Here is a 26,290-nt window from a genome sequence, read left to right as displayed (position 1 = left end):
AAGTTTGTTGGATGAACTGGGCTGAACTGCAGGCTGTGCTTACACACAGCAGATAGGAGACAGGGATGGAAAGTAATATAAAATGTAGGGGTACCATTTATTTCCAGTATTGGTACCACCTGTGGACACTTGGGGAAAAAGAGCATTTTTTTTGTTTTAAATTTTGCAAATACATCACCAAATAAATTCAGCTTCTTTTTTTTTCAATAACTTAAGGCATTATAGCGGTGCTAAACGACACAAAAGACATTTCTGTTCTCTCTACTTTGTTTCCCCAGAGGTGCAGCACTTTGTATTGCAGTGACAAATGAGCCAACAGTAAGTAAAAATGTTGCAGGAGCAAAAAACACCCATGGGGATCAGGGGGTTAAACCTGTCACAGGTTGTAGTCGTGTACAGTTGTTAATTATCCAGTGACTGTTCAATAACTAATTGAGCAACCCCTTTGGCGTTCCCAAGCCCCAACCCCAAGAGTCACAGATATAGCTTTCTCTGTGTCACAGACCTCCATTGTTGTTCAAAAACAATGAAAAAATCAATGAGCCAGCTGTTCCGCTGAGTTACATGCACTAGGCAGGTTGAGGGGAGAAGAGGGGGATGTCATACCCCTTGTTAGCAAAATTACCAAAATACATCCCCCTTGTTATGCATGGCTCACTGTAGGAGCCAGGAGGTGCTCCCACTGGGCGAATGCCACATATAAATAAAATCATATTAAATCACCTCCTGGTTGCATGTCTTCATTATGATGAACACGGGAACTATAGGTTATTTACAATATATACTGTTAACCTTGCAGCAAACTGTAAATACTCCTGCAGGAAATGTATATTGCTCAGATAAATACACTCAAGGGTTCTTTGCTGCTACGGCCTTACTTTTTATACCATTAGTTTAGAGTGGCCGATGCTAGATAATGGTAAATGGTCTGCACTTACACAGCACTTTCCTATATTAGTGCTACTCAAAGCACCTTACAATGGTTCTCATGCTGTCAATCACACACCAGTGGCGGACAACCCAGTATGTGGAAGATTCGGGGTGAACGTCAACCTTGGGCCAACAACTACCAACAATAACTTTTTTGATTCTGTTTTAACTGTTGTGCATTTGTGGTACCGTTACGCTACATTTGGTTCAGTATTACACTTAAATGCATCATTTACAACAGCAAAACTGAGAGATGCTTAATTTCTAAGCGGCTGTTCTTGTGGCGGGAACCGTCACCATAGCAACCTGGAAAAGCACAGGAGCTTTGTGTTTAGCATTTGCACGGGTGCATTTTAACCCATCCATCCATCCATCCATCCATCCATCCATCTATTATCCATACACCACTTAATTAGCACACTCACTTTCACACCTACAGACAATTTAGAATCAATTAACCAATTAACCTCAACATATTTTTGGACTGTGGGAGGAAGTCAGAGAACCCCAAGAGAAGCCATGTGCATGGGGAGAACGTGCAAATTCCACACAAAAACATCCCAGGCGTCCTGACCAGAACACGAACCAGGGATCTTCTAGCTGCAAGGCGACACTGCTAGCAGCCTCGCATTTTCACCCAAATTGTGATTATTTTTTCTTAAACCTAACCAATTAGTTATGCTGCCTAATTGGAATTTTTCATTGCGAGACAAACCAGCCAATCACATGACTTATAATTTGGAAGTAACATCATGTGGATGCAGGTCAATAGAAAAGAATGAAGGGACAAAAAACACAACACAGTTTTACAGCCTTTCTTATAGGAGTAACATGTTTAGTGCTGCAGACCAGTTGCTACATTTTCATCACTCAGTGTTGCTGCTTGTGACCAGCGGCAAAATCACACTGAATGAAAACAGTTCCTCTCAATTTTAGGAACATGTGTTAAAGATTAAAGTCCTCAGATGTTTTCTAAAAATATAAATATATCATGCTTTGTTATTGTATGTCTTCAGTTGGAACCAGTTGGCTTTGGGCTGAGACATCTAAAATCATCCAGCGACAGATTTACAAATTAGCAGGTTTTTTTTTTTTTTTTTTGTCTTTTCTCAGGATTTGTTGACAATAACAAACACAGAGTAACACCAACCACATCCTTCATGTAAACGGCTGCCAACAAGTTGGATCAAATCTGAGGCAACATTTTCAACGAATGCAACAAGAACACGGAAATTTCATTTTATATTCAAAGTGTTTGTAGTTGGTCCACAACCGCTCCAAATGTAAAAAAATAAAATACAATAAATGAGTGAGAAGGGAAATCAACTGTGTCAGGAAGATGGATGGAAAAGGTACAAAGCTTGGGTAGCACGCTAACAAACTCCATTTTGTGTTGCTGCAGCTGTTTCCATGGAGCTCTCTGTCGCTCTCTTTCGCTCTCCCTCTCTTTCTTTCTGTGTGTCTCCACTCCATCTCTCTCTCTCTCTCTACACACACACACACACACACACACACACACACACACACACACAAGTGTCTGAAAGAGGATTCAGCTGTGTGAGTCAATCTGCAACCAACCGCAACTCGGAGAGAACCTCTCGTTCTCTCAAACAGACTCTTCTCCTCTCCTCTGTCGCTCCTGCATCACGCCCATCTCATCATTTTTTTTTTTTCATCTTCATTACAATAATTTCTTAATTTATTCTAAACCCCAGTCACAACAACAAACCCCACATTCAGCCACTCAATTACCGTGATTTTGATACATGAGAAGCACCTCAACAAGAAGCACAGCAACCACTGTATTTACTTCTTTTTTTTTCTTCTTTTTTTTTTGATGTAGCAATCAGCAGTGCTCATTACACCTAGGTGCCCTACAAAGATGCCCCAGAAAAATGTCCTTGAAGGAGGAGGTGAAGGTGTTGGGGGAAAAAAAAAAAGAGGAAAAGATGCTTACCGAGGACTCCGACGCGGTAGTTGAGAGTGATAACGATGACATTTCCGTAGCTGGCCAGGACGCTCCCATCGATCATGTTGCCCGTCCCCTCCATGTAGGATCCTCCGTGGATGTAGACCATCACAGGCTTGGCCCCGGTGTCTCGTATGTCTGCAAGAGCGGCCATCATTAACACATTCACATTGTCGTCCACCCACTCCGATCAAGGGTCAGCTCAGATTCAGATTACAGCAGTAACAGCACATGGTGGCCACAAACAGACAAGCTCACCTCCCAGATACCAGCTGTAATCGCACAGTCTGCTGGCCTACTAATGGAAATGGAAGCAATGCTCTATGCTATCTGCTCTATGGGAAACAAATTAATGTCCACTCTTTATGTCGAGTTCAACTCTATTATAGTAATCGGCCATCTCGGCTGAAAATGTGGCTAGTCATTTGGCTCCTATAAACCAAACTATTAGGTTTGCATTTGTTTTGCATTGCCTTCCAGGAGGCAGACCCCCTTCCTAATATAGACACGCAGGAAGCCATTAGGGAGAATAAAGAGAGAGGTACTCTGACACATCTCCTAAGCAGGGAGAAGGCTAATCTGGCTTGACAGTGATAGGGGAAAACGCACTGGCTAATTACACATTGCTACCTTGCGCCTCCTTTTTACACAGGCCTATCATGCTGCAACAATTTATTTGCCCAGTCCTGCTTGGAATTGCAGGCAGTTAAATTTCTCCTTCAGTTTCGGTAAAATGTTGTTTATTTTATTCCCAAAGCAGGGTTTGATACCCAGCTGGAGCGACACTCCAGCCAGATAAAGCACATCCAGAGGTAGAGGGAAGAAAAAAGCCTCCTCTGTCTGAGGAATAGACTGAATTACTGACTGGCTAGCGAGAGCTGGGAGACAAGACAAGAAACTCTCTCTCATTTTCACTCCTGCTCCCACCTCCCCCCGTCGTTCTGTGTAGCTTCTCGCCTTCCCCTCCCTCACTTTGTATCGCTTTCACTCACAGACTCTCCCCTGTCTCTCCCCCGTTTCTCTCCCGCCTTCCCTCCATCTCTGTCCAACTCCCTGCCTCTCTTTTCTCCCTCTAAGCCCTGAGAGTGGTGAGAATGAGAAGGGGTAGGAGGGCAAAGAGTGAGGAAGACAGAGTGAGAGAGAGAGAGAGAGAGAGAGAGAGAGAGAGACAGAGGGAGGGGGGGAAGGCAGAAACAGGAAGGAAGGAAGGAAGGAAGGAAGGAAGGAAGGAAGGAAGGAAGGAAGGTGTAGAGAAGGGAGTAAAAGCAGGAAAAAGGGGAAAGATGAAATAAAGACAGCAGAAAAAAGAAGGAAAGCAATGGGCTCAGATTTAAAGGGTGGTATTGTATTCTGGTTGCTATGGTGACTGAGAGCCAAAATTCAAATCCTGAAGAACAGCTAATCGCAGACTACATCCTGCACAGCCCAATCTGCATCGATCTGCAGGCTCTCCTCGTCATTATGCACCCCCCCCATCACATTAGCATGCTAAACACACAGGACAACTACTAAAATGCACTTTGTAGCGACAAGTTTTTTTTTTTTTTTTTTTTTTTTTTTCTCCCCCCATAACTCCCTATAGCAGAGCTTAGACTCGATTCGCATTATTCCCTTGGTTATTCATGGCCCTGCTACGTTTAAAAGCAAAGCAATAACTTGTATATGATGTGGCTTTATTTACGGCTTCCTTTATCTTGCTGGTATCTGAGAAGGCTACACAGTGAAATGTGATTTATAGCTGACACTTCTCTATGCACACACTTATCTTAGACAAGAGGAGGAGGGGGATGCATGGGGTGAGAAAGCATGAAAAGTACAGTCAGAGAGGGGAGAAGGGGAGGAGAGGGGGAGGAGGGAGGGGGGGAGAGGGCAGCAAAACGATATCCTAACACAAGCTATTCAAACAAATGGGCCACAGATACAAAGAGAATGGTAGAGAGGAAGAAGGAACAGGGGGCAGAAATAAGAAAAAGAGATTAGTCATGTCAATGTTATCAGTCACCTCTTTTGTTGATTCACATCGTGTCTCCATGACAACAGTTAAATCCCTTCGGAAGAGCGACACAAAACATTGAAGCTTCACTTGTTCTAATCTATTTATTGAGTTGATCTGATGTGGGAGGTGTCACATAGATGTGATATACAGTTCTCACTGACACTGGTTTGTTGTCAGAGCCACAGACACATGCAACAGATCCCAATTGGATTTTGGTTTACAGTGACAAAAATCATTATCATCTCTGGATAGGTTTTTTTTTACCGTGGCACGGCATGACTCGGAGGAAATGAGATGAGTAGCTCTTATTAACCAATCAGATTTGAGTTTTATTGGTCACTGTGGGTGGCCTAATCTGGCGAAACAGGTGACTAAGCGGCTACCTCAAAAGGCTGCTTCCTGATTCACTACTTCTCCGAGGCAAACACATCATTACATCAACACACACATATTCATAGCATCGAGATTTAGCACAGAGCTGTGGTAGGAAAAAACAAAAACAAAACAGAGATATGTTTATTAATGCACAAACTGGTATATTTGCAATACAACTCCATGCACAATGAGTTCAAAATATATATATATTTTTAAAAGAAGACAAATAAACTCATGTTTTGGAGATGAGAGAGGGGGGGGGGAAAATGATGGAAATGTAGATGAAAGCTGATGTGCAATGATGAATGAGCTGAACAGAAAAAGTAATTTATGTACAGTAACACATCAGTTTTCTCGCATATTTCCTCTCAAGTGAGCTCATGCAGCATCTACTTCACACACATTCACACACTCCCAGCGCAGATTAACAAAAAAGCAAATATTTGTAGAAGAGTTGAAGAAATAAATCGCACAAAGAATAGATAAATCAACGGTTTTCTGTTTGGACACTAGGGACAGTCACACCTACAAATATATCACAGGGCATGAATTTTAGCAGGGACTGAGGGGCACAACCTTTCATAGGTACCTCACAGTGGTTATGGACTGATTGGAGTGTCAGTGGGAGGCATAACTCAGGCCTGAGCTGAGCCTCTAAGTGTTGCTGCTGCAAGTGAAACCCACCAGGAGGGCTCCAAGCACTCCTACCTTCCTCCTCTATCTTATTTTCTCTCTCCACCTGTACCTCCACCTTTTTGTCCTTTGCCTCGCACTCCATTGAAAGCAGTCAGTCATATATCTGACGTTAAGCGCCTCAGAACCGGCCTTGACACTCCGGAGTGGAACAGGACAAAGGCGAGTGGAGATAAGTGTCGGTGGCATTCACTGTGTCAACACTTGGTGAAACATGGTGGCTGTCAGCGGCTATCAGTGAGGTCTGAGGTAGGGGGGAACGGGTGACAATGTCCTGATGTGGCAGGACATGACATGTACCCTACTGTAGTTCTCTTGTCAGGCCAAGCTTCACGGTTCGCTCATGACAAGTCCATTACTGCCCATGTTCACGTTCAAGAACTGCATATAGTTTATCTGGGGAGCTTCAAAACAGGCGGTGTAATTACAGCAAATTATACAGCAGCTAATGTCAATGTACAAGTCACTGACAGTGTTCTGAATGTCACCGGATGTCTGCTTAATATTCCTTTAAAAGTGAACCAAATGAACTTGCACTGTGTAGCCAGACCTCGGAGAGGAAAATAGGCTGAAGCGAAGGAACACACAGTGACAAATTTTCTATTCTGGACTTACAAAAGACAGTGCAGGGAGGACCAAAAAAAAACCAAAAACTGTTGCACAGCTGTTGCTATTTTAAGCTAGTGGACTTTGAGAGCCTGCACATCATCAGGAGTGATGGGATGGGTGGGACAAAGAACACCTTATAGCTCAACTATGTCAGACTCCAGTGTTCTCCACAACACACCTGACATTTCTGAGTAACTGACGCCTTGTGTACCTGCATAGACAGAAAATCTGAACATTGGGTTGGGTCTGTGTGAGCGTGTGTGTCTCTACTATGAATCTTGACATCGCTAAAGTAAATGTAATGGGAGAAATGACCTTTGTGCAAAGGTGACTTTGTGCTCCGCGGCCGCTAAATATGATGTTGGCAACAGGGCAGAAAGAGTGTATAAGTATGAGGATAGAGAAAAGAGGGATGGGGATAGATGCTGGCTGAGTAAAATGAAAGGAGAGACACCGTGGGAAGCCTACGAGGCTATTAGCCAAAGCCCTCTGTAGCTGGCCTGGATCTAGATGAGAGGAGGAAGCAGTAGAGGTGCTGTCATCCCTAAGACTCACAGACAGCTGTTTGCTCCCCGAGTGAAAGAGGGGTAACCCTTTAGTCTTTCAAGGAAGCCTGCTGTCCTCAGTGCAAGCCACAAAAGCTGACAATATACTGTACAAACGCACTGAAGGTTGACGCCAGCACACCAACAAACACATTAAAGTGCACAAACCCCTGAGACGTGCTGTGGCATTGAATAAGGAAAGAGTCAAAGTGTCTCAGTAAACTAATTCAAAGGCTATCTCTGTTCTATTCCTCAGAATATGTAAAGGCAGTGGGGTTTTTTTTTTTTTTCGTTTTTTCCCCCCATGTTTTTGCCTTCCCAATTATTTCATGCCACTCAAGAGTAAAGCACAAAGAAAAAAAAAAACTTGATGACAGTAACAGTCTGGTTTTCCCATCCTTTGAAATGGCTCAAATGATGCCCTTGTGGATCAGCCATTAGCAGCAAAGCTTATCTTGGAAAGAAGCTGAGCAGCAGCATTCCAAAGATCTCTGCATAAATGGGCTTCAAGGGGGCATGATTCCTCGTCGCTGCCACATCAGAGAGAATAGAATAGTGGCAGAATGTAGAGAATGGTGTGTGAATTGCCCCCACTGTCGATTCACCACTCTCCAGGCTGCCTGAGCTGAGCTGAGGGCTTTGCTGGATGGGGATCCAGTCAGGCCTGTGCAATGGAATTAATGGTAATACCCAGGCAGGTGGAGCTCAGCTCTGCTCCCTGGCACAGCAGCAATGGAGAGTGCTGGTATGTCTGTGTGTGTGTGTGTGTGTGTGTGTCTGCGTATATATATGTCTGTCGTCTGTCTTCTAAACAGCGCTTGCCTCCAAGCTGTAGATGCAAGCATTGTTTATATGAACAAGCGTGTGCATGTGTGCACTGATATAATGGACGTGAGTATACATGTCTGAGTGCGTGCACGCTGGGAGGAAGCATCCTTTTTGATTAGAACTAGAGTTTCAAAGTGCCAAATGACAGACCTACACGCAGATCTATTTTTCATCAGTGGGAGAGGGCTGAGGCAGCAGTGGTGCGAGACACTCTAGAGGTGGAGTGGGGACGGCCGCCTCTCCCTGCCTATCACTGGGCACAGTACCTTGGCACCACTGCCGTGTTCCACCTGGGAGATTTAGCTCCTACACAGCCTCACTTCCTCTATTTACATGCCCACCTTTATCTAACAACAGCAGGTAGGTGATTGAAAGCTTGCACTCCCTTTTACAGTGCAATAACAGCCTCTGTAAAATTGAGTCTTGATTGTGGGTTGGTGTAAATCACAGCAACTTGGCCCACACGCCTGTGTTGCTGGAGGGAGCGTCGTGTAGAATTTGAATGCACTTTGGGGGTGCCAGGGGGTTGACTGTTGCTCAGACAGGCGGACGCACAATGGGACAGACGGCAAGACACAGGAAGAGACAAACAGCCAGAAAGGCTAAGAGGGACAGCCTCAGCGACAGCCAGCAGACAGAAAGAAATATGCAGTATTAAAAGGTATTAAATTTCCCCCAACGTATTTCATGTTGCTTATCTCTTCATCTCACTTGAATGCTTTTATTGGCTGTTCCACAGTCTTTTTATTGTAAATGTATATCTTACTACTATCACATATGTTACATTTCTTTGGCCATAAAAAAAAAGAAGTCATTTATTGTTGCAATATTTATTTGGATTAGAATTTCAAAACGCGTCTAGAGGGTAATAACAGAGAGGAGGGCAGTTCAGATATTTTGGAGAAGGGGGGGAGCGAATTAGCCCAGATAGACAGACTGCCAACTGAGACAGCATGGTAATGCTGGGATGAACAGACTGGGAGATGGAGGGGGTTAGACAGAGAAACCAGACAAGACAGTAGCTCTCTCAACTGAATGAGAATATGTGGATAAGTGGTGCATCAGCGAGAGAGTGAGAGAGTGGGAGTTCTGCTTGTGTTCTGATTCTACTTGCCCTTTAACTTGAATACAAATGTTTGATTCTCATTGGTAATGTGTGCAGTACATTAACTGTAGACAAGGAGACTGCCATTACCCGCAATAATATTACAGATACTTGTGAGAGCGGTAGTATGTAAGACAGCTTACAAGGACTTTGTGGTTTGTACTCTACCATCCTTCAGTGAGGAAAGTTGTTTCTGTACCAAAGTAACAGTTCTCTGTGGGAGGAATTACAGAGGAACAAAAGGGTGTCCCCGAACACTGGTTTCATATGTCGGGCCATGACAGTTCGACATATTCACCAGAACAATGAAAATCTTCTGGATCATATTTAGGGATTGATGGGCAACTCTGTCACACATGCATTAGTTACAGTGCTGTGGCAGAGATTCTGTTGGGACCGTATTGTGCTTCTACGGTGATGCTCTGTAAATAGCATTAGTTGCGCTCAGTAAAGAATAGACTTGTCACATTTTCAGTGAGGCTAGTCTAGCACAACAGCTTGGAGACCAAGCCACTGTGTACGCATGCAAAGACTTGCCAGACAAAGGGATCGGCACTTGTCAGCAATTTTAAACGGACTTAGGGCTACATACTGACGCATGTGGGCCTGCTTGAAGGAAGAAAAACCTGTGCACGCATACACACAGTCAAATCGAAGACTGACGGCAATTTGGCTTCAGTTGCAACAGCTCGCCCTGGGCTTGAATGAGAAAACACCTGTGTGTCAAGGTGGTGCCATGGCAACGCTTCCTGTTCTGTGATCAAGGCCAGCGTGAGGCTTCTTCTTCAGAGAAGAGCCCACTGGCAAAGAGGAAGGCGCTTCCCTGCAAACTCTTAAACATCTGGAAAGAACCCAGCTGGGTGTAAAACCCAACGCAGGACCCACAGTAAGCTACCGTTCATTGTGCCAACATTCAAGACAAATAAATGAAAAGATACGGCAATTTAGCGTGACGTGTCCTCTCCGCTGCCAAATACACGGTCCATATGCACTAAACATGTGCAGAGGTCCCTAACAGCTTCGCTCCAAACATAAAGCAAAATCTTGTTCACCAAATGTACACATAACACGCAAGATTCCAATCTGTCCACAACAAACAAATGGAGCATGAATCAAAGGCTTTACCTTGATACCCAACATCATGCTTGCATCACCTACCCTACAGTGGCGAAGGAAGACAAGGGCGGAGCGATATCAAGGGTTTGATTTAGATTCAGAGACTTAAGCCGTTTCTGTTGCAGCACAAGAATCGTCTCTCATTCTAATCTCGGCAGAGATCCACCCTGAGCCAGGAATATCCCAAGATAAATATGGAAAGTGAACAATGCGATTGCTGAGCAGCAACTTCCCATTTTCTACACCTCTCGCCTCTAATCCTCTCCAGCAGCACTCCTGAACTGCCGCTCCTCATCTAAATCTGCTGGCAGACCTGGTGAACAGTCTGATATTACACTACTGCCTCACTTTCCATCTGCCATTATCGCCACCAATACAGCTGCTGGCCACACCTTAAGAAGACGGACTCTCCTCTTGTAATAACAGTTGCTCCAGTCGCTATGTGAGATATTAAAATTACTCAACCTGGGCTTGGTTATCTAGACAGCGGCTAGATCCTATCTGACTCTAAAGCCAAACACTCTTTTCACTGACTGAATTTAAGATGCTTAGGAACAAAGCACATTCACTCACATGCACTCTTTTTTTTTTGACAACACTGCTCTATGTGACAGGGGTGCTTGATGACTGCATTTGCAATTTAAAAGAAAAGAAAAAAAATAATCAAAGAAAATCCAAAAATGATCAGAAAATAATGACATTTGTAGAAGGAAATCATGCACCATCTTTGTTCACCATGGGAAAATACCTTCATCTTCATCACCGTCGTTATCCGATAAATCCTCGCCCTGTTTTTTTGCATGGGCCCCTGTTATTGAAGCAGGGAGAGACATAGAGAGGCACAGGGAAATTCAAAATAGCATGTTTGGCAAAATAGAGATGGGAAAAAAAAGAGGCATTTCAATAAGAGTAGTAATTGAAATCACATATAAATAATAATAATAACACTGTTAATTTAAATACATTCCCATAACATCATTTTTGTTTTCGCACAGAGAGCAGATACAATAAGAGAAAAAACACTTTTAATAGCATACAAATTGAAAAACCTACATCGAGTAAAAACAAAACAAACAAACAAAAACACACCTCGCATAAATTAACCTAAACAACACTCCACTGTGATTGAAGTATATTTGTAGCAGAGTCATACACCACTGGCATTTTCAGGAAAATTGTTTTTTCAGATTTACCAGGAAAAAATAAATAAATAAACAAAATAAATATACAGGTTTTTAGGTAACAACAAGATTACCTTAAAAGACTGTCGCGAGAAATGAACAGCTACAGTATCTAATTCAGATTTTGGTCTTTGGAAGATTACTGCGCATATAAATGAGACTTTACTAAATGTCTCTTTGGAATGTGCACCTGACACCAATTTGTAACTCGGGCATCCAGTTAAAGAGACCATAAAAAGGCAAATAAATTGATGCTAACAAAAAAATAAAAAATAAAAAAATGGCATTACCGGCAAGCTAAAAAGAAAATATTAAAATCAGGATGCATACGGCTGCTGAAAGAAACTGTTTTAAACTACCAACAAAAGCGTGTGCCGGATTGCAACTTCCCTCGAGATACTGAAATCTGAATAAATCACTAGATTGCATGTATCATGTGCACTCAGTGATGTGTGCAGTTACTTCTGCTCGTCTCTTTGCCCCAAACAGTAGGTAATTCGTGTAAAACCTGCCTCCTGGGGCTGCTGCACACTGTGTACAAGAATAGTGTGAAAGCACTGCCTTGACCTGTCATTTACTGGTTAGTTGATGGGGTACTAGCATCAGTCAGCTTCCACCAGAATTTAAAGAAATGTGGTATTTTGTTGAAGAATTTAAAGTGTTTTTACTGAGACCTTGACCTCCCATCCAGCTCCCAGGTGAGTCTAGATTTTTCTCTTTAACAATGTTTGATACAGTAAATCTGAAACCTTTACTTGACCTTGGACTTTCCCTCCAGTGCAATCAATTATCCGGTAGAAACACAAATTAATAACAAAATATATCAGGCTGAGTCACTGATGGGATTTAGAGAACCAGTAATTACTCCAAGAGCATGATGTCTTCTTGGATTAATGTTTTTTTTTTTCTTTTTAGCAGAGATGGGCTTGACCCCTGCCTGAAACTGCTACTAGCATCAATTAGCAGACAATTAATAGTTTGCGAACTATAGGAAATTCTGGTCTCATTCATGTAAAGTCATTACAAAATCTAACCTCCTGTTCTTTAAGATAAGTAACAGCCTGAGGACCATGAATTTTTGCTGTATGATCAGTGGGGGACGGTCTTAATCACCACAAACAGTGCCGTTCTGTATAAAAATTCAGATGTGGAAGGCACATGATGCATCAGTGCCCAAAAACTCTTTGAATGTTCACAATGTGAATCTGCATCTGCCGTCGCCACGAGTCTTATTAGGGAACTATTTCTGGCATTCATGTGGGAAATTCAGCCAGTCAGATGGAGTCAGAGAAGGACACTGTAAAACACACACAGAGGTCAAAGCAAACAAACTTTTGGCCTTACAGACGCCACTCAAACAAGCTGTATACGAATAAAAGCGGCGTCTTGTTTTAAAACTCATCCATTGTTAATTGACAGACGCAACACGCTGAACTGCATAATGTAAAAGGCTGAGTGTCGTGACATTTACCGTTCACATTTATGCTTAGAAGTGGAGAGGCCTTTTGAATGTTTTGATTCCATGGTCTATACTTTGACCTTGTTCAGTGTGTTCATCAGTTGTGTATGATGGGCTGTAATGAATAATGCAGTGCAAACGCAATGCTTTATGAGCTTTACCACCGGCGAACATAATCTCTGTGTAATCTCTGTGACAACTTCAAGCTGAAATGAATTACTTTTGCCATTGTGTCGGCAATGAGACGTTAGTAAGCAGTTAGCAGTTAAAAAAAAAAAGGAAAAAAAAAGCGCAGTTAGCAGTAAGAACAAACGTTTTTTTCTTGGCTTTATGGCAAATGTTTTCTTTTTATATATATTTTTCAAAGTGGTTACAATCCATCATGTGGATGGCGGTTGAATAAGTCGGAATTTTGCATTTGGTGAAGGTGTGCTGTTTCAGGTACCAGCGAGGTGATGAAATATGATCCAAGCACCTCAGTTAAGAGTATTAGATCAACGAGAAATATGGGGTTCAAGCTACAAAGCCATCAACCTGGAATGAGCGTCTGCCAGTGCAGCTCCTTGCCGGATGATGTTGCATTATGCCGCCGCGAAAAAGTTGAGCGAGGTTTAAGGGTATATTTCTGGAGCACCTCTGTGTCGGCACCCCTGCTATGCCAACACAATGATCTCACTGAAGTGAATGAAATGTTTCACACAGCGCCAGTGTCAATCTGAAAATGGCCTTAGTCTTAGCATTTGGCAGGTATAGCACTTTAAAGATAAAGAAAATGTCATAGCCAGACCAATCAGGAGCTTCCTCGTGCAGGAATTACCAACCATTAAGTTATCAGATGTCATTTCCTATCATGTAGGCTTCACAGGAAACCAGCGGGATGATTAACAGCCACCACACAAATAAAAGGGTTGCACCAGCTTCAACACCTGTCTTTAAGGCTTGTTAGCAATTACAATTATTCCAGCATTCACTGTGTTCCTGACGTGGTAAAACAATGAGGTTATTGAGTGATAGCGCTTTAGACAGGCATAGATTGGATGGCAGGTGTCAGCGGGGAAGCTCTGTCACTTTGAATTGTGTTCCCTGAGAGCCCATGTGTGTGTGTGTGTGTGTGTTAAATGCTGGATCTATAACAGGAACCGCAAACATGTGACATCTGCAGTGACTCAGCAAGCGAGCCTATATTTGACCTTGGATCTTTTGAAGTACAGGATTGTGACATTAAAGCAAAACTACAATAATTTGAAGAATTTCTTTGCATAGCCGGCCTTCAGGAGGCGAAATTTGCATGGCTTCAAAACAGGCGGCATCTAGAATAACAGCTATTATTCATGTTTCTTGACAAGTAAAATAGAAACCTGTCGCATTTATCAAATCGGGTTCAAAGAAACCGCATTTGATGGGCTTACTTGTTACATAAAGGGTATTGAAATTTAACATTTCAACAGGATGAAATTGCAAACAAAAGCGTAGTTGGCTGTTGCGGTTTACATGAATAAACCCGGGCGTGTACACATACGTACACATGCGCTCACACACACACACATACGGACATACAGATAGAGAGCGCTTCTCAGGCTCCAGAGACTTCTTGACTGAATCCACAATTCACTCAATACATCGTGGAAGGGCTGAATGTTAACTGCCTTTCCTTTGCTGGAAAAAGGTTCGCTGACAATAGATGGGCCTTGGAGTTAAATATCAGAAAGGTCAGAATGTGGAAAGGGACTTAGTGAAATGTGAAATGTTGCAGCCTTGACAATTTAGAGCAGTTATATTCAGTCTCTAATCCTCAGGTGGCCATTTTTCTCTTTCAGAGTGCCTGGATTTGTCTCTCCTCCTGTCTCTCTGTCTCTCTCTCTCTCTCTCTCTCTCTCTCTCTGCCTGTCTATCTCCATCTCTCTCAATCTGTCTCTCAGTACAGAGGTTAAGGAACAGCTTGGGAGGGACACATAAGAGAGAATGATGGAGAATGCAGCTAAAAGGTTAAGGAGGCTGTAATCCTGCAGTAAAGGACAGCCAAAACTCACACTGCGCTTCAGCTGTTCCCAAAAATAAAATTTAAAAAAACAAAAAACAAATAAAAGGCAGCCAAGTTGTCTTTCTGCCTGTCTACAGCCTGATAATGGAAAGAGACAAGTTTAACGTCCACCACAGACTTCTGAATATGGAGGCAAACTGACACACTGGGGTCTCTTTTCCTCTATTCTTGAGCCTTAATAGTGCTTCTTTTTTTTTTTACCCTCACGTTAGGCGAAAATGACTAGACTGCACAAACATGCTGCAAAAAAACAATCACAAAGCGTTAAGCTTCTTAATCATCTGGCGAACACTGCCGTTATTTAAATAAGCGCTGCACCTCAGCTATGCATCATTGATGATTTCAGACTGACTCAAAGCTAATGAAAGACAGAAAAATGCGCATATGTAGACTTTAACACCTAAACCAGACGATCTAGTCAAACATCTATCAAAAATGTAAATGCTTAACCCATAGACAGCTTTAAAATCTAAACCGAGAACAATACCCAGAGGTGAATAAAGGTACACTGTGAAGCTGCCAGCACCGACTGCAGTTATTTTTAGGAGAGTGTTTTGTTTCGTATCCTGTGTGTGCTTGAGGACACACATGCATGCACATCAGCATGCGGGTGTTGCAGTGCAAACCCTGTCTTCTGAAAATTACATTCCCATACAACTATACTGTATTCTCATTTACATTTTGAAAGACATGCACCGGAAGACTGTGAAATAGCAGCCACTACGAGTGTCGGCTGGAGGCATACTACAAGTCTGCATCAGGATTTTCATCCAGGAGTACGGTTCAGGCACCAGAACTGCAAATGTCAGGCTTTGGTTGAACCATCCACAATGACGACTACGTGTTAGAGGCTTGGTTAAGTTTATTAAATCTACTCAGTTATGTTCAAGAAAATATTGGTTAACATACATAATTTTACAAGATGGTTAAAGGTTCTTCTCCTTTTTCTAGGTTACCATGGTGATGAATCCAACCCCCATCTAATATATTGTAGTTTTCAGACTATTGAGTGCACCTGAATATAAGCCGCACCCACTAACTTTAAAAAAAATAAAAATTTACATATATAGGCCACACTTGTCTATAAGCTGCAGGTGTCCACGTTGTAACATGAGATATTTACTTTTAATTAACTACGTACCGATAACACACACAAATATGTACCATAAATGCTTTTTTTCCGAACAGCGCCTGGCTGGCTAAAAAGAAAAAAAAAAAGAATACAGTAGCCTGCCAGGAAAAGTCATTGATCGCTATCTTCATCTTCCTCCTGCACTAAAACCACTAAAGTCGTCTTCTTCAGTTCCGGAATTGAACAGCCTCAGACTGACTTCGTCACACACTTCCTCAGTCTCTCTTTCGTTGTCACTCTCAATGTCACTTTCGTCTTCATAAAAATCTTAAAAATCCATAAATTAGCCGCATCATTGTTTAAGCCGCTGTGTTCAAAGCGTGTGAAAAAAGTAACGGCTTATAGTCTGGAAATTACAGTATGATTGATTGGCTAAAAATGAGCAACATTGAAAGAATAAGATATGTTGATTAGAAACAAATGTACTCCAGGAGAAAATACATTTAAATGTAATCATAAGCTTGCATGTAGCTTAGTTGTATAAGAATGTAATTTTTGGGGAAACAGGGCTGTGCAAGTCGTTTATTCTACCAATAATTGGTGGTATTAAGTCACCATGAAAAGCATCAAAGCTCCAACAAAGGCAGTAAAGATTCTAACTGCAAGGAACAAAAGTGGATGTAAACAATGCATGATTTAAAATGTTCAAAAATCAGATTTTTTAATGGTTTATATGGAAAGAATCGCACCCAACATGCTTCTCAGACTTCAAGGACAGAAGCAAAGCGTTTTAGTGAGAAACACTCACTTACAAGAAGAGTTCACAGGGCACCTTTAACCTCTTTATCCCTGCCAAACACACTGACAGGTGCTGCATTATAAATGCATGATGTGTGTCAAAGCACTGTTCAATTTTTTAACTTGCCAAATATGGCAGGCTGAACTTTTAAGAAAAATGTGTATAACATGGCACATATATTACCGCACAGCTATAGACATGGGCGTGAATAATTTATCCCACTTTCAAAATTTATGGGGCTGAGGAAGCGAGGTCTCTGTTAACAAGAGAGACTAGATGCAACAAATTGTGTTTTCCTCTTTAAATGGGCTTTAGGGCTCCACAGGCTGTGTCCGCTTTTCCTTTTTAATTTGGGATAAACAAAGAACAGAACAGAGATATTGAGCCTTGGATTGACTGTGGAAGCTGGACAGCACAACAGCAGGAGGCCTGTGAATAGAAACTTCCTGCTGAGGTCACATCTTGCATCTCAAATCAGTGTGATTGCATCTGCTGGCTGGCTGCAGCCTTCACTCACTGGGGTCATCAACAAGCCCACATAGATAATCGCAGAAGTTCATAGGAGTAATTTTCAGTAAAACAAAGGGAAGGAGGGTATCTGTTCAGTTTTCAAATCACACAAGCCAATATTTGTTCTTGTTTTCTTGGAAAGTTTTCGCCCTGTCTGCCTGGCGTACAGATTTCCTCGGCAGCACTCGGGGAGCAGCCCCTCCTTCCTCGAGGCAGGGCTGAGTCGGCCAACCAACGGGATTACCATGGTGTGTTACTGTCTGCCGTGGCCCTGCCGCAGTCTAACCAGGATCGGGGCTCTTCTGCAGTTTTCACAGCTCTCCAGCATCTGGAGGTCATCTGGTAAGAGGAAAAAATGTCCCACGTTTCTGCTGGGGTAGTTAATCTACAGGTTTGGCAACTGATCGGACTGTTCAGTACTGGCACTGAGCTGGGTAACACATGGCAGCCTGCTGCCTATGAGGGCTGCATAGGAATGATAGTTGAGTGGTCCAAATCAAGCCAAAACGTACAACAGATTTCGCCGCACTTATCTCAAATAGACTCATGATGAGGGATGAATTTAGGAGTCAGGAAGGTTGATCTCAGAGTGTCTCTCAGAAGCAGTGTTATTCAGACACCAGTGTGAAGGGCTCTAAGGACAGCTTTTACAAGCAGGTTACAAGCAGGGAAAGAGACATGCTGTAAAAACCCTGTAGAAAATAATATGCATATTATATAAACAGACAGCATGCAGCACTGTGGGTGCGTATTATCACCGGGGCTCCATCTCATTGAGGATCTCATCAACAGGATGTGTGATAAAATCACACGGGTCTTTTTTTTTGTGTGTGTTTTTTTAAGTTTGTCAATCAATTTAAAAATGTAGAGCTCTGTTAAAGATAAAGATTGACCTCATCAGGGTTTGTCCTCACAAAATTGACCCATCTAAAGCCAATCTAGCACTCTGAGGCTGAATAGTGCTTAGCTGTGTCCCCGCACATCATTACCCCTCTCTCTTCACTCCATTCACTCTGACTCAGAGCAGAGAAAATGACTGAGTGATATAACCAAGGCTCCAGCGTCTCCAGCTCCGTCACCGCTCGGCGCTGTGGACGTGCTATAAGGAGACTTCAGAGAGAGAGAGAGAGAGAGAGAGAGAGAGAGAGGGAGAGAGAGAGAGAGGGAGCAGCGGGCAACGGTGCTGATGTTGCACATTAGATCACCTCCACATGACCTCAACCACTACCTGCTCGGACATCTTGGATATGTGCTGCGCGAGTCGAGCGAGAGAGGGGACGGTCTCTCTCTGAATTACATTTCGGCCAGTGTAAACATTTGTGAACAAAGACAGATGCTCTGCTGAATTTGCTCTGTCAAAATTAGCTGCACAACCCTTGCTCTGAATAACAAACCAACCATACTGGTGCAGAAAAAATGGACATCTACTACAATTTTATACTGAGTCCTCTATTATTATTATTTTTTGAAAAATGAGTTCGTCTTTGATCTTTTGTCAGGGCACTACTGAGTGGTTTAAGGGCTTTTCCTCCGCTTAATGGAGGAAAATGAGCCACATCTTTGAAATCAGCGCATCAAATGGTTTGCATGCTCAATGCCCCACAGGATGCTAACAGCACTGAATCTACAGAATAGACTTTCTCAATTGTAAGATGAGAATTAATCACTTAAAACCAAATTCTATATATTCTAACTACCATTCTAAATTCTATCTTGAACATTTTGTTCTTACACGTGCACAGGACTGTATCAGCCACCATATGGACACATCTTGCCTCACATGAACAACAATCTTACTATGACCACATAAGATGCATTTTAATGGGTTTGAGGACGATGCGTTTCTGTCACTTGATCAGCGTCACTACTGCAGCAAAGGTGCTTCACGCTAGGTAAGAGGGCCATTTACTCTGCTCCTGTCACAACTGCATACTGTTGCTTGGCAACAATCACACAACCATTTCATCAAGAACAAAATACCACACTTTTTTTCTGAAAAATCAATATTTCTTACAGAATTTCAAATTGATAGTGGAGATGTTATTAGTACTGAATACGCACAGTGTGTATGACTCTACTACATTAGACAAGTCTGTGCTGAAAGCTTTGCAAACATACAACCCTCTGTGTGTTTGTGCACACAGACACTCACATGAGTTCTATGTATATATATATTTAGAATTGTATGGAACAGATTTAAGCAGGGAACCTAAATTCTTTAATGAGGGAACTGATGGACTGTTCACTCTGAATTTGTCAAACAAGACTTAAACTTCCTTGTTGGAAACATTGAACCAAAACCAAAGCATGCGTCAGAGGTTGCTTTCTACATTGCCTAAGACGGATAAATTATGCTTCATTTGCACAGCTAATTCAACATAAGCCAAGATTAGTAGAAGCAGTTAAAAAAAAAGAAGAAGAAGAAGAAAAAAAAAGGTGTAACTCAAATAAAAAGGAGTTCCCAGCGTGACTGAAAATTACAAACTTTGTGTTTTTAGCAACAGGGAAACTACACACCTCTCTGCACAATTACATGTGAAGAATACCAACATATGAACCTTATGATAAACCATTTTCTCATTACCAAACACAAGGAAGATAATTGAAAAAATCCAACAGGAAGGGGAATATTAAATAGATATTTCTGTGTATATTCCACAACTGGGACTAATTCAGAAGCAGAAGTGCCTGAAGGGCCAGTCTGTCTCTAACAAAATTGGTTTACCAAAGCAGAATGTACGAGCTCACAGAGTGAGGCCAATGGCTGCCTCCTGCCTCCATGGAAATCAACAGCAGAGGTCTCCCAGCTGAAACTGAATCTTTACTGAGAAACGCTCAGGATCACAGTCTTAAGGCTACTCAGAGGGGCCTAAAGCGCCTTCAGGCAAACGCAGAAAATTAGCCCTCTTTTGTTACCAGCAGTGATATTTTAGCTGTTGCTAATGAAATTGGACTGTGCTTCTTCATGGCTGTGTGTGAGCATTTGCCACATGGATAGATGAAAGCTGTCACGCCAATAAAATATCCCACCACCTTCTATTTGAACAATTGTGAATAATAAATTTAAGAGAGAGGTGGCCCTCCACTTTTTAGTGTAAATTAAATCAATGGCTGAGGCTCTGGCGCTTTCAGGTGTCGCACTTGACAAATACGTTCAATAAACTGGTGTCTTAAGTGCTGTCAAAGCACTTTGAAACATGACTAAAGTTCTTTGCATACCAAGTCAAATTTTTATGGTTGCACATTCAGACTATTGTTCGACGTAGCACCCATGCTTCTGATTTAATCAACAGTTGTATTTAACCACATAATACACTCTAAACATGAAAAAGCCATACAATGTTGTATAAAAAATAAACAAATAAAACACATCTTGTTATTGCACATCACAATCTATTCCTTGACAAAGTTCCATTATTTATTTATGGACTTGCAATTTCACTCCTTGACTCACACTCTCACAGTAAAACAACTCGACAGCATGCACACACACACACCACACACACACACACACACACAAATGCAACACAGCACAGCCACTCACTCATCTCTCACACTCATGACAAGGTTGATCTGAGTCACAAATCCCACGTTCATCCCAATTAGCACTTTGATTTGGGAGTTGATAGTTGGTGATATTGCCGGCTTTGGAAGGATGCACCCATCACTCTCCTCTCTCTTTCACTCTTTCAATTCCTCCCTTTCGTTCCCGTGTTGGCTTTTTTTTTTGTTTGTTTGTTTGCTTGTTTTTTTTTTGTTACATACCTCCTTTTCTACACATTTTCTTGTTGGGTTTCCTGGCACATTCCTTGGATATTCTTTTGACTGTAAAATGAATGGAAAAACTACAAAATAACAGAGAGCTCTGGAAAAAGATCGCATGTGACATGCAACAACTCAGACTGAGTCAGACCCCATCTTCTCCCGCTTTCCCTCCTCCTCCTCCTCCTCCTCCTCCTCCTCCCACCCTCCCAGTCTTCATCAACAATAAGTACAACAGAGGACCTGTTGAAAAAGTAACTGGGGTGTTGCTGCAGAAATATTCCAAAATGGTGGAATGAATTTGCTGCACCCTGGGACACAAGAAGCCCATATTCACATGCACTTCTATTTAAGACCCATTACAGCCACACAGAAGGCAGAGAGGCTAGATTTTTTTTGCAAAACTTTGCAGTTCACAGTCTGATCTGATAAGTGGAAGTGTTATTTGGTGTTGCCCATTTGATTCTCAGAGCACTTATTTCAAGCCTGTTTTCCTGTGTGGGTCTCCTTCAAGTGGTGGATAATGGGGGCCTTTTAAAAGAGTCAGCATTTAGAAATCAAAACCTTTTAGGACTGCGAGTCATTGAAGAGCCCAATCTATGTTTGCCTTTTGCACAAGACCGGTCCCTGCATTTTACATTGCACAAAGACAAACTGGCAAAAAGGAAGGAGAGTAAAGGGTCTTACATAGGTCAGGCTGATGCCACAGGCCTCTCATGTACCAGACAGAATATTTCACCAACCCTACAGAAGATCATTCACTTATGAAGCAGGCTACTAATTGCTAATATCCCCAGAACAGTCAAGACAGTGAGGGTAGGAAGGTGCACCAAGTATTTCCAATCTGTTTCTTGTATGATTAGATTTCTTTTTTTTTTCTTTTTTCTTTTTTTTATTAAGTCATATTTAGAAGTCATTTAGTCATCAAAAGAGGAACCTCTAACAGTGGCATGGAAGGGGAGAGTTGATGAAAAGACTAAATGAAAGATCTAGTCAAGATGGGAGGTTGAGATGATGGACACGGACACAGCATGCGCCAGACAACAGGTCATGCTCCGCGCAAAAAAAATCAAAAGTGGCACAACATTTTTTAGAGAGAAAAGACAGAAGGAGTGGGAAGTAGAGACAGGAGAGAAGAGGAGGAGAGTTTGGGCTTCGTCCCGCGACACACTCACCATCCTCTGTTGGAACATAGATGTTTAGGTAAAGACAATCCTCGTGTTGATCCTGTATGTATGTCGTAACTATATCCAGGTTGAAGGTGAACCATATTGGCATCATGATCTCTGGCACAGCATTGTGAATATTTTGGGGGCAGACTGGAGCAAAGTGGGTGGCGTTCTTGATCCCCGACCAGGAAGATGGAGGCTCCGGGGGCATGAAGCGTTTCTCTCCCACGGGGGAGGCGGCGTACGGAACCCCCAGGTACTGGTCGACGGGCCCCAGGATCTCGCTAGGCAGGGGCACCCTCACCCCTCGGAGTTTCCCGTACTGCGTGTTCACAGTGGGGTGGTAGTTCTGACCCCTCACAGCCGCAAAGCACCAACAAAAACTTAATACCCACAAGGACACGCTGAAATTGGTGCAATTGTGGGCGCCGTGCCAGTTCTGTGAGGGGAAACGATTTCTCCTTGGAGAAAACCACATGGTCCTTGCGAGCGACTACAAGTGCAAGTGACCAACATACAAGCCGGGGCGCTCCCCTCAGCAAACACTCAGGCTTCCCGCTCAGCCCTGCAGTCCAGCCACCTGAGGGACAGTCATCAGCTGTGATATTGGAGCCCACCGGCTTACAGACGATGAGAGAAAGTCAGTTTTGCAGTTCCTCTCGGCAGCAAGGACCTTATTCACTGTCCTCTCTCCGCTCGTCAGATCTTCTAGCCGGTGCTGCAAAAAAAAAAAGAAGAGGACAGGAAAATTAATGACAGTTCCCTGACAACCCACCAGTTTGCTCCCATTTTCAGTCAGTCATTTTTATTGACTTGTGGAGTCCTTTTCTGTCACGACATAAAGCAGCTCACATAAACATGACAGAGCTCTTAGTGCTATCATTAATCCATATAATCAAGAACCTGCCTTTGATTTGGATATTGCAATTAACTATTGGGCAACCTGTCAAGATGTGCCTAATAACGCTAATAGGACAATTGAAATGTGAAAGGCATCAATTGTCAGAAGGTAATTACTTTCTAGCTCAAAGGCTGACATTTATGTTTACTGTTAAGGAATAGCAATATTTACAGCAAAGACAGAGGCAAAACCCAGCAGCACGACTCACACGCAGGAACATAATAATATGATAAAAATTTAATGTCCTGCTGAATGTCGTGCGGCATTTTCCTACATCTCCCTTTGGTGTAGATATGAACAAGGTAGAAATTAAATTTCATCCCCCTCATTTGCTCTTACAAGAGATCACATTTTGGGATGAACAGAAGAAGGGGCAGAGGAGGATGTAGCTACAGGCGGCACAGGTGCCTCCAGTGACAGCGCTGTAAATGCTAATCAACAGTCCCAGGGTGAACCAGTGGTGCCAGCGACAACACCTTCCCACACTGCCTGATCAATTTTCAATTTCTGCGGCTTCGGGTCCCCCTCAGCGTTGTGTGCCTACTGCAGAGTTCACTCTAATAACAATGGAGAAGAAAAGCCAGCATTTAGAGGAGGATATTGCATTCCAAAATGACTGTGTAAATGATTTATAATGTATCAGCAGCCGTTGGAGGGCCCCTAACCACTGAGAGAAAGCAATCCTGACGTTCCTGGAGGTGCTGTTATCGCTAGGCAGCTATTCCCATCTGCTGCAGCCGTGGATGAGCAGATAGCCTGCCGGTGGAGTCTACATGCTTAGTGGTACATGCAATTGCTCACTTCAGATCAAAAGCATACATACTTACATGCATACATTTTGTAAATACCACCTTCGCCGATGCTCGTGTAAATGGAAACATGCGTTGGACTATTCTGCTCAGCGACTCTGGCACGCCGAGCACCCGCTTAGTAATAATACACGAAAAGCCATCCACATCCAATCTGGGGACTAAAAGGCATGCATTGCTGGGGGCCAAGGGCTGGCAAAGGCTTCAAAATGCTAGAAAAGTCATACTGACAAAGTCCCTTCCCTGCTCAGTAGGATCTGTGTAGTAGAGGCAGAAAACCCAGCAGGCTTGATTAACATATTCCTCGTTGGAAGGTACTACGATGTATGTGAATGGTATATTGTTAAAAAGACTTTCATTACAACATCAACATACACCAATAGCACACTACACGGCGCTACTCGACAGCATTCATAGCCTCAGATAATATCAAACACTTGAAATGAAATTTAAAAGACAGCTCAACAAGAATGGACTCACAAAAACACAATACAATAGCCTTGCACTGCATACCACTATCATCAATGTTATTGTGTCTTACTTTCCTCAAACTGTGTCGGAGAAGGTTTTAGAGGTTGTAGTTTGTTGTGCTGCTGCATTTCATTCTTCCTCAATGACCCAGCAGTGTGGCACAGAGTAAGAACTGAGACTGGATCTTTAACAAAAAACTGAATGTAGAGCTGAATTTTCAGCATGAAACAAACTGCACTTTCAAAGTAACTGAATTAAATTTCGAAATATCACATTCTGTTTCAAGCGTATTCAATATATTTTGAATTCAGTTTCAGTCCAATAAATTAAAATTGTGAGATTCAATTTCAAATCATGTTACAATTATTCAAGGTCGAGAAATTCAAATTCAAACTTTGAGAATCAAATGCATTTTTTTATTACAATTAATCAAGGTTGAACAAGGTTGATTCAAATCTAAATGAGTCTTATTAAGTTTCTATTTGCACAAATTCCTGCCTGTACAGGTGTGTCTAATCATTTGTGCACCCCATTTATGCTATAACATGTTGCCCATCCCTGTAACTACATATCAGAATCTAATTATTGGGAACCCTTTTTAGTTTTGTGCAACACAATTCAACTAAGGCAGTTTCATCCACATTCATGAAGGTAGAATATGTTTCAGTAAAACTTGTAAAAAAGTTCCAACAACTTTCAATGACAGGCTCGTAATGTCCAGGCCTAGATGTCAGGGTGTTCTTTAAAAAAACGTTTAAACTTGAGTTAAACTCGATCACATTTGTGATCCATTAGAAGTCCTGCAGATAAAGAGTTCCACATATTGATCGACCGAACAGACAAAGATGTGCGTCAAAAGGAGGTTTTCAAAAGGGCACCCTATAAATCCCCAAAGGTACACAGAGACACGATTTTCCATTTCAATTTTAGCCGAGGCCCTTTCTGTTTAGATCTGCACACACAGCAGCGGAATAAGTGCGATAACACTAATTCTGCTCAAGATAAAATACATCGGGTCAAACTTTTTAATCAGGACATAGCAAGGACATAGGACAGTGTGATGGAGTGTGTGTGTTTAGAGGACACACAGCGCAGAGGACTTCATCAGTCTCTTCTCCAGCAGCATCTCAGAGGTCCTCTCTGCTTTGATCTCTCTACCTGCTGAAGCACTGCCAAGGGAGGAACAGAGAGAGAGAGAAGGAGAGAGAGAGATTGCATGAGTTCTCCCTCATCATCCCAGAAATATTGATCGTCTCATCACCGTGGCCTTGCAGCCCGTAATAAATACAACTGAGGTGATGGAGGCGGAGGAGGTAGGGGAGGAGGAGGAGGAGGAGGGGGGTTGCTGTGCTGACTCTAAGTCAGGTTATTAGCCCTTAATGCAAGACGGCAATCCACCAAGTACATGCCATTTAACACCCTCCTCCCCAATTCTCCAGTCCCTGATTAATGGGACATGTTAAATTCTGCTGGTCCAACGCCTATTCATCACTATTCAAAATGACTTCACCGGTACAACACATGAGCTGTCCCCTCACAGATCCCATATGTAGAAGAAAACACTTAATTCCTCTCTGGTTTGTCCACAGCCGTGCACACTTACTGTGGAAGACCCTTTGTTCTCCTACAGCACAGAGATCTCTGCATCGCAATAAAAGTCTGAGCACAGAGCCAAATGTACTCCTACGCCCCGACATCCCTTAGAGAGAGGCTGAATGGACTCTGATAAAAAAGGAACCAATAAGAGTTCTGAGTAGATGGAGCATCTGACTCTCCACACACTGTTATTATAGTAACTAGTCTGCAACAAAGGCATTCACAAAGCTGCATTAGTCCTGTGGACCATCTAACTTCAAATGAAGTGAGTCGTCCTGACCTGAGAGAGAGTAATCACTGATTACAAATGCATCTGGTGCTATTACATTGTAACCGAAGCAGAATGTACTATTA

The 26,290-nt window shown here is 42.5% G+C and overlaps 1 protein-coding gene across 3 annotated transcripts in view; it reads right to left on the bottom strand.

Moving 5' to 3' along the window:
• nlgn3a (neuroligin 3a) overlaps positions 1-22,840 on the bottom strand; it is a 100,119-nt gene extending 77,279 nt beyond the window's left edge. The window contains exons 1-4 of one of the 3 annotated variants that reach the window (XM_008301942.1): positions 22,166-22,840; positions 20,994-21,053; positions 10,915-10,974; positions 2,888-3,037 (exon numbers count right to left, since the gene is read on the bottom strand). In XM_008301942.1, the coding sequence (XP_008300164.1) occupies positions 2,888-3,037; positions 10,915-10,974; positions 20,994-21,053; positions 22,166-22,637 (742 nt within the window). In that variant the 5' untranslated portion in view covers positions 22,638-22,840. The remainder of the gene's footprint in view (positions 1-2,887; positions 3,038-10,914; positions 10,975-20,993; positions 21,054-22,165) is intronic. The other 2 variants (XM_008301943.1, XM_008301944.1) reach the window with 2 other exon arrangements.
• Between the last annotated feature and the right edge of the window lie 3,450 nt (positions 22,841-26,290).

Source organism: Stegastes partitus, unplaced genomic scaffold (assembly GCF_000690725.1).
Source record: "Stegastes partitus isolate 25-593 unplaced genomic scaffold, Stegastes_partitus-1.0.2 Scaffold1735, whole genome shotgun sequence".
Taxonomy (NCBI): domain Eukaryota; kingdom Metazoa; phylum Chordata; class Actinopteri; family Pomacentridae; genus Stegastes; species Stegastes partitus.
The sequence above is the reverse complement of the archived record's forward strand: the minus strand, read 5'-3'. Positions and strand labels throughout refer to the sequence as shown.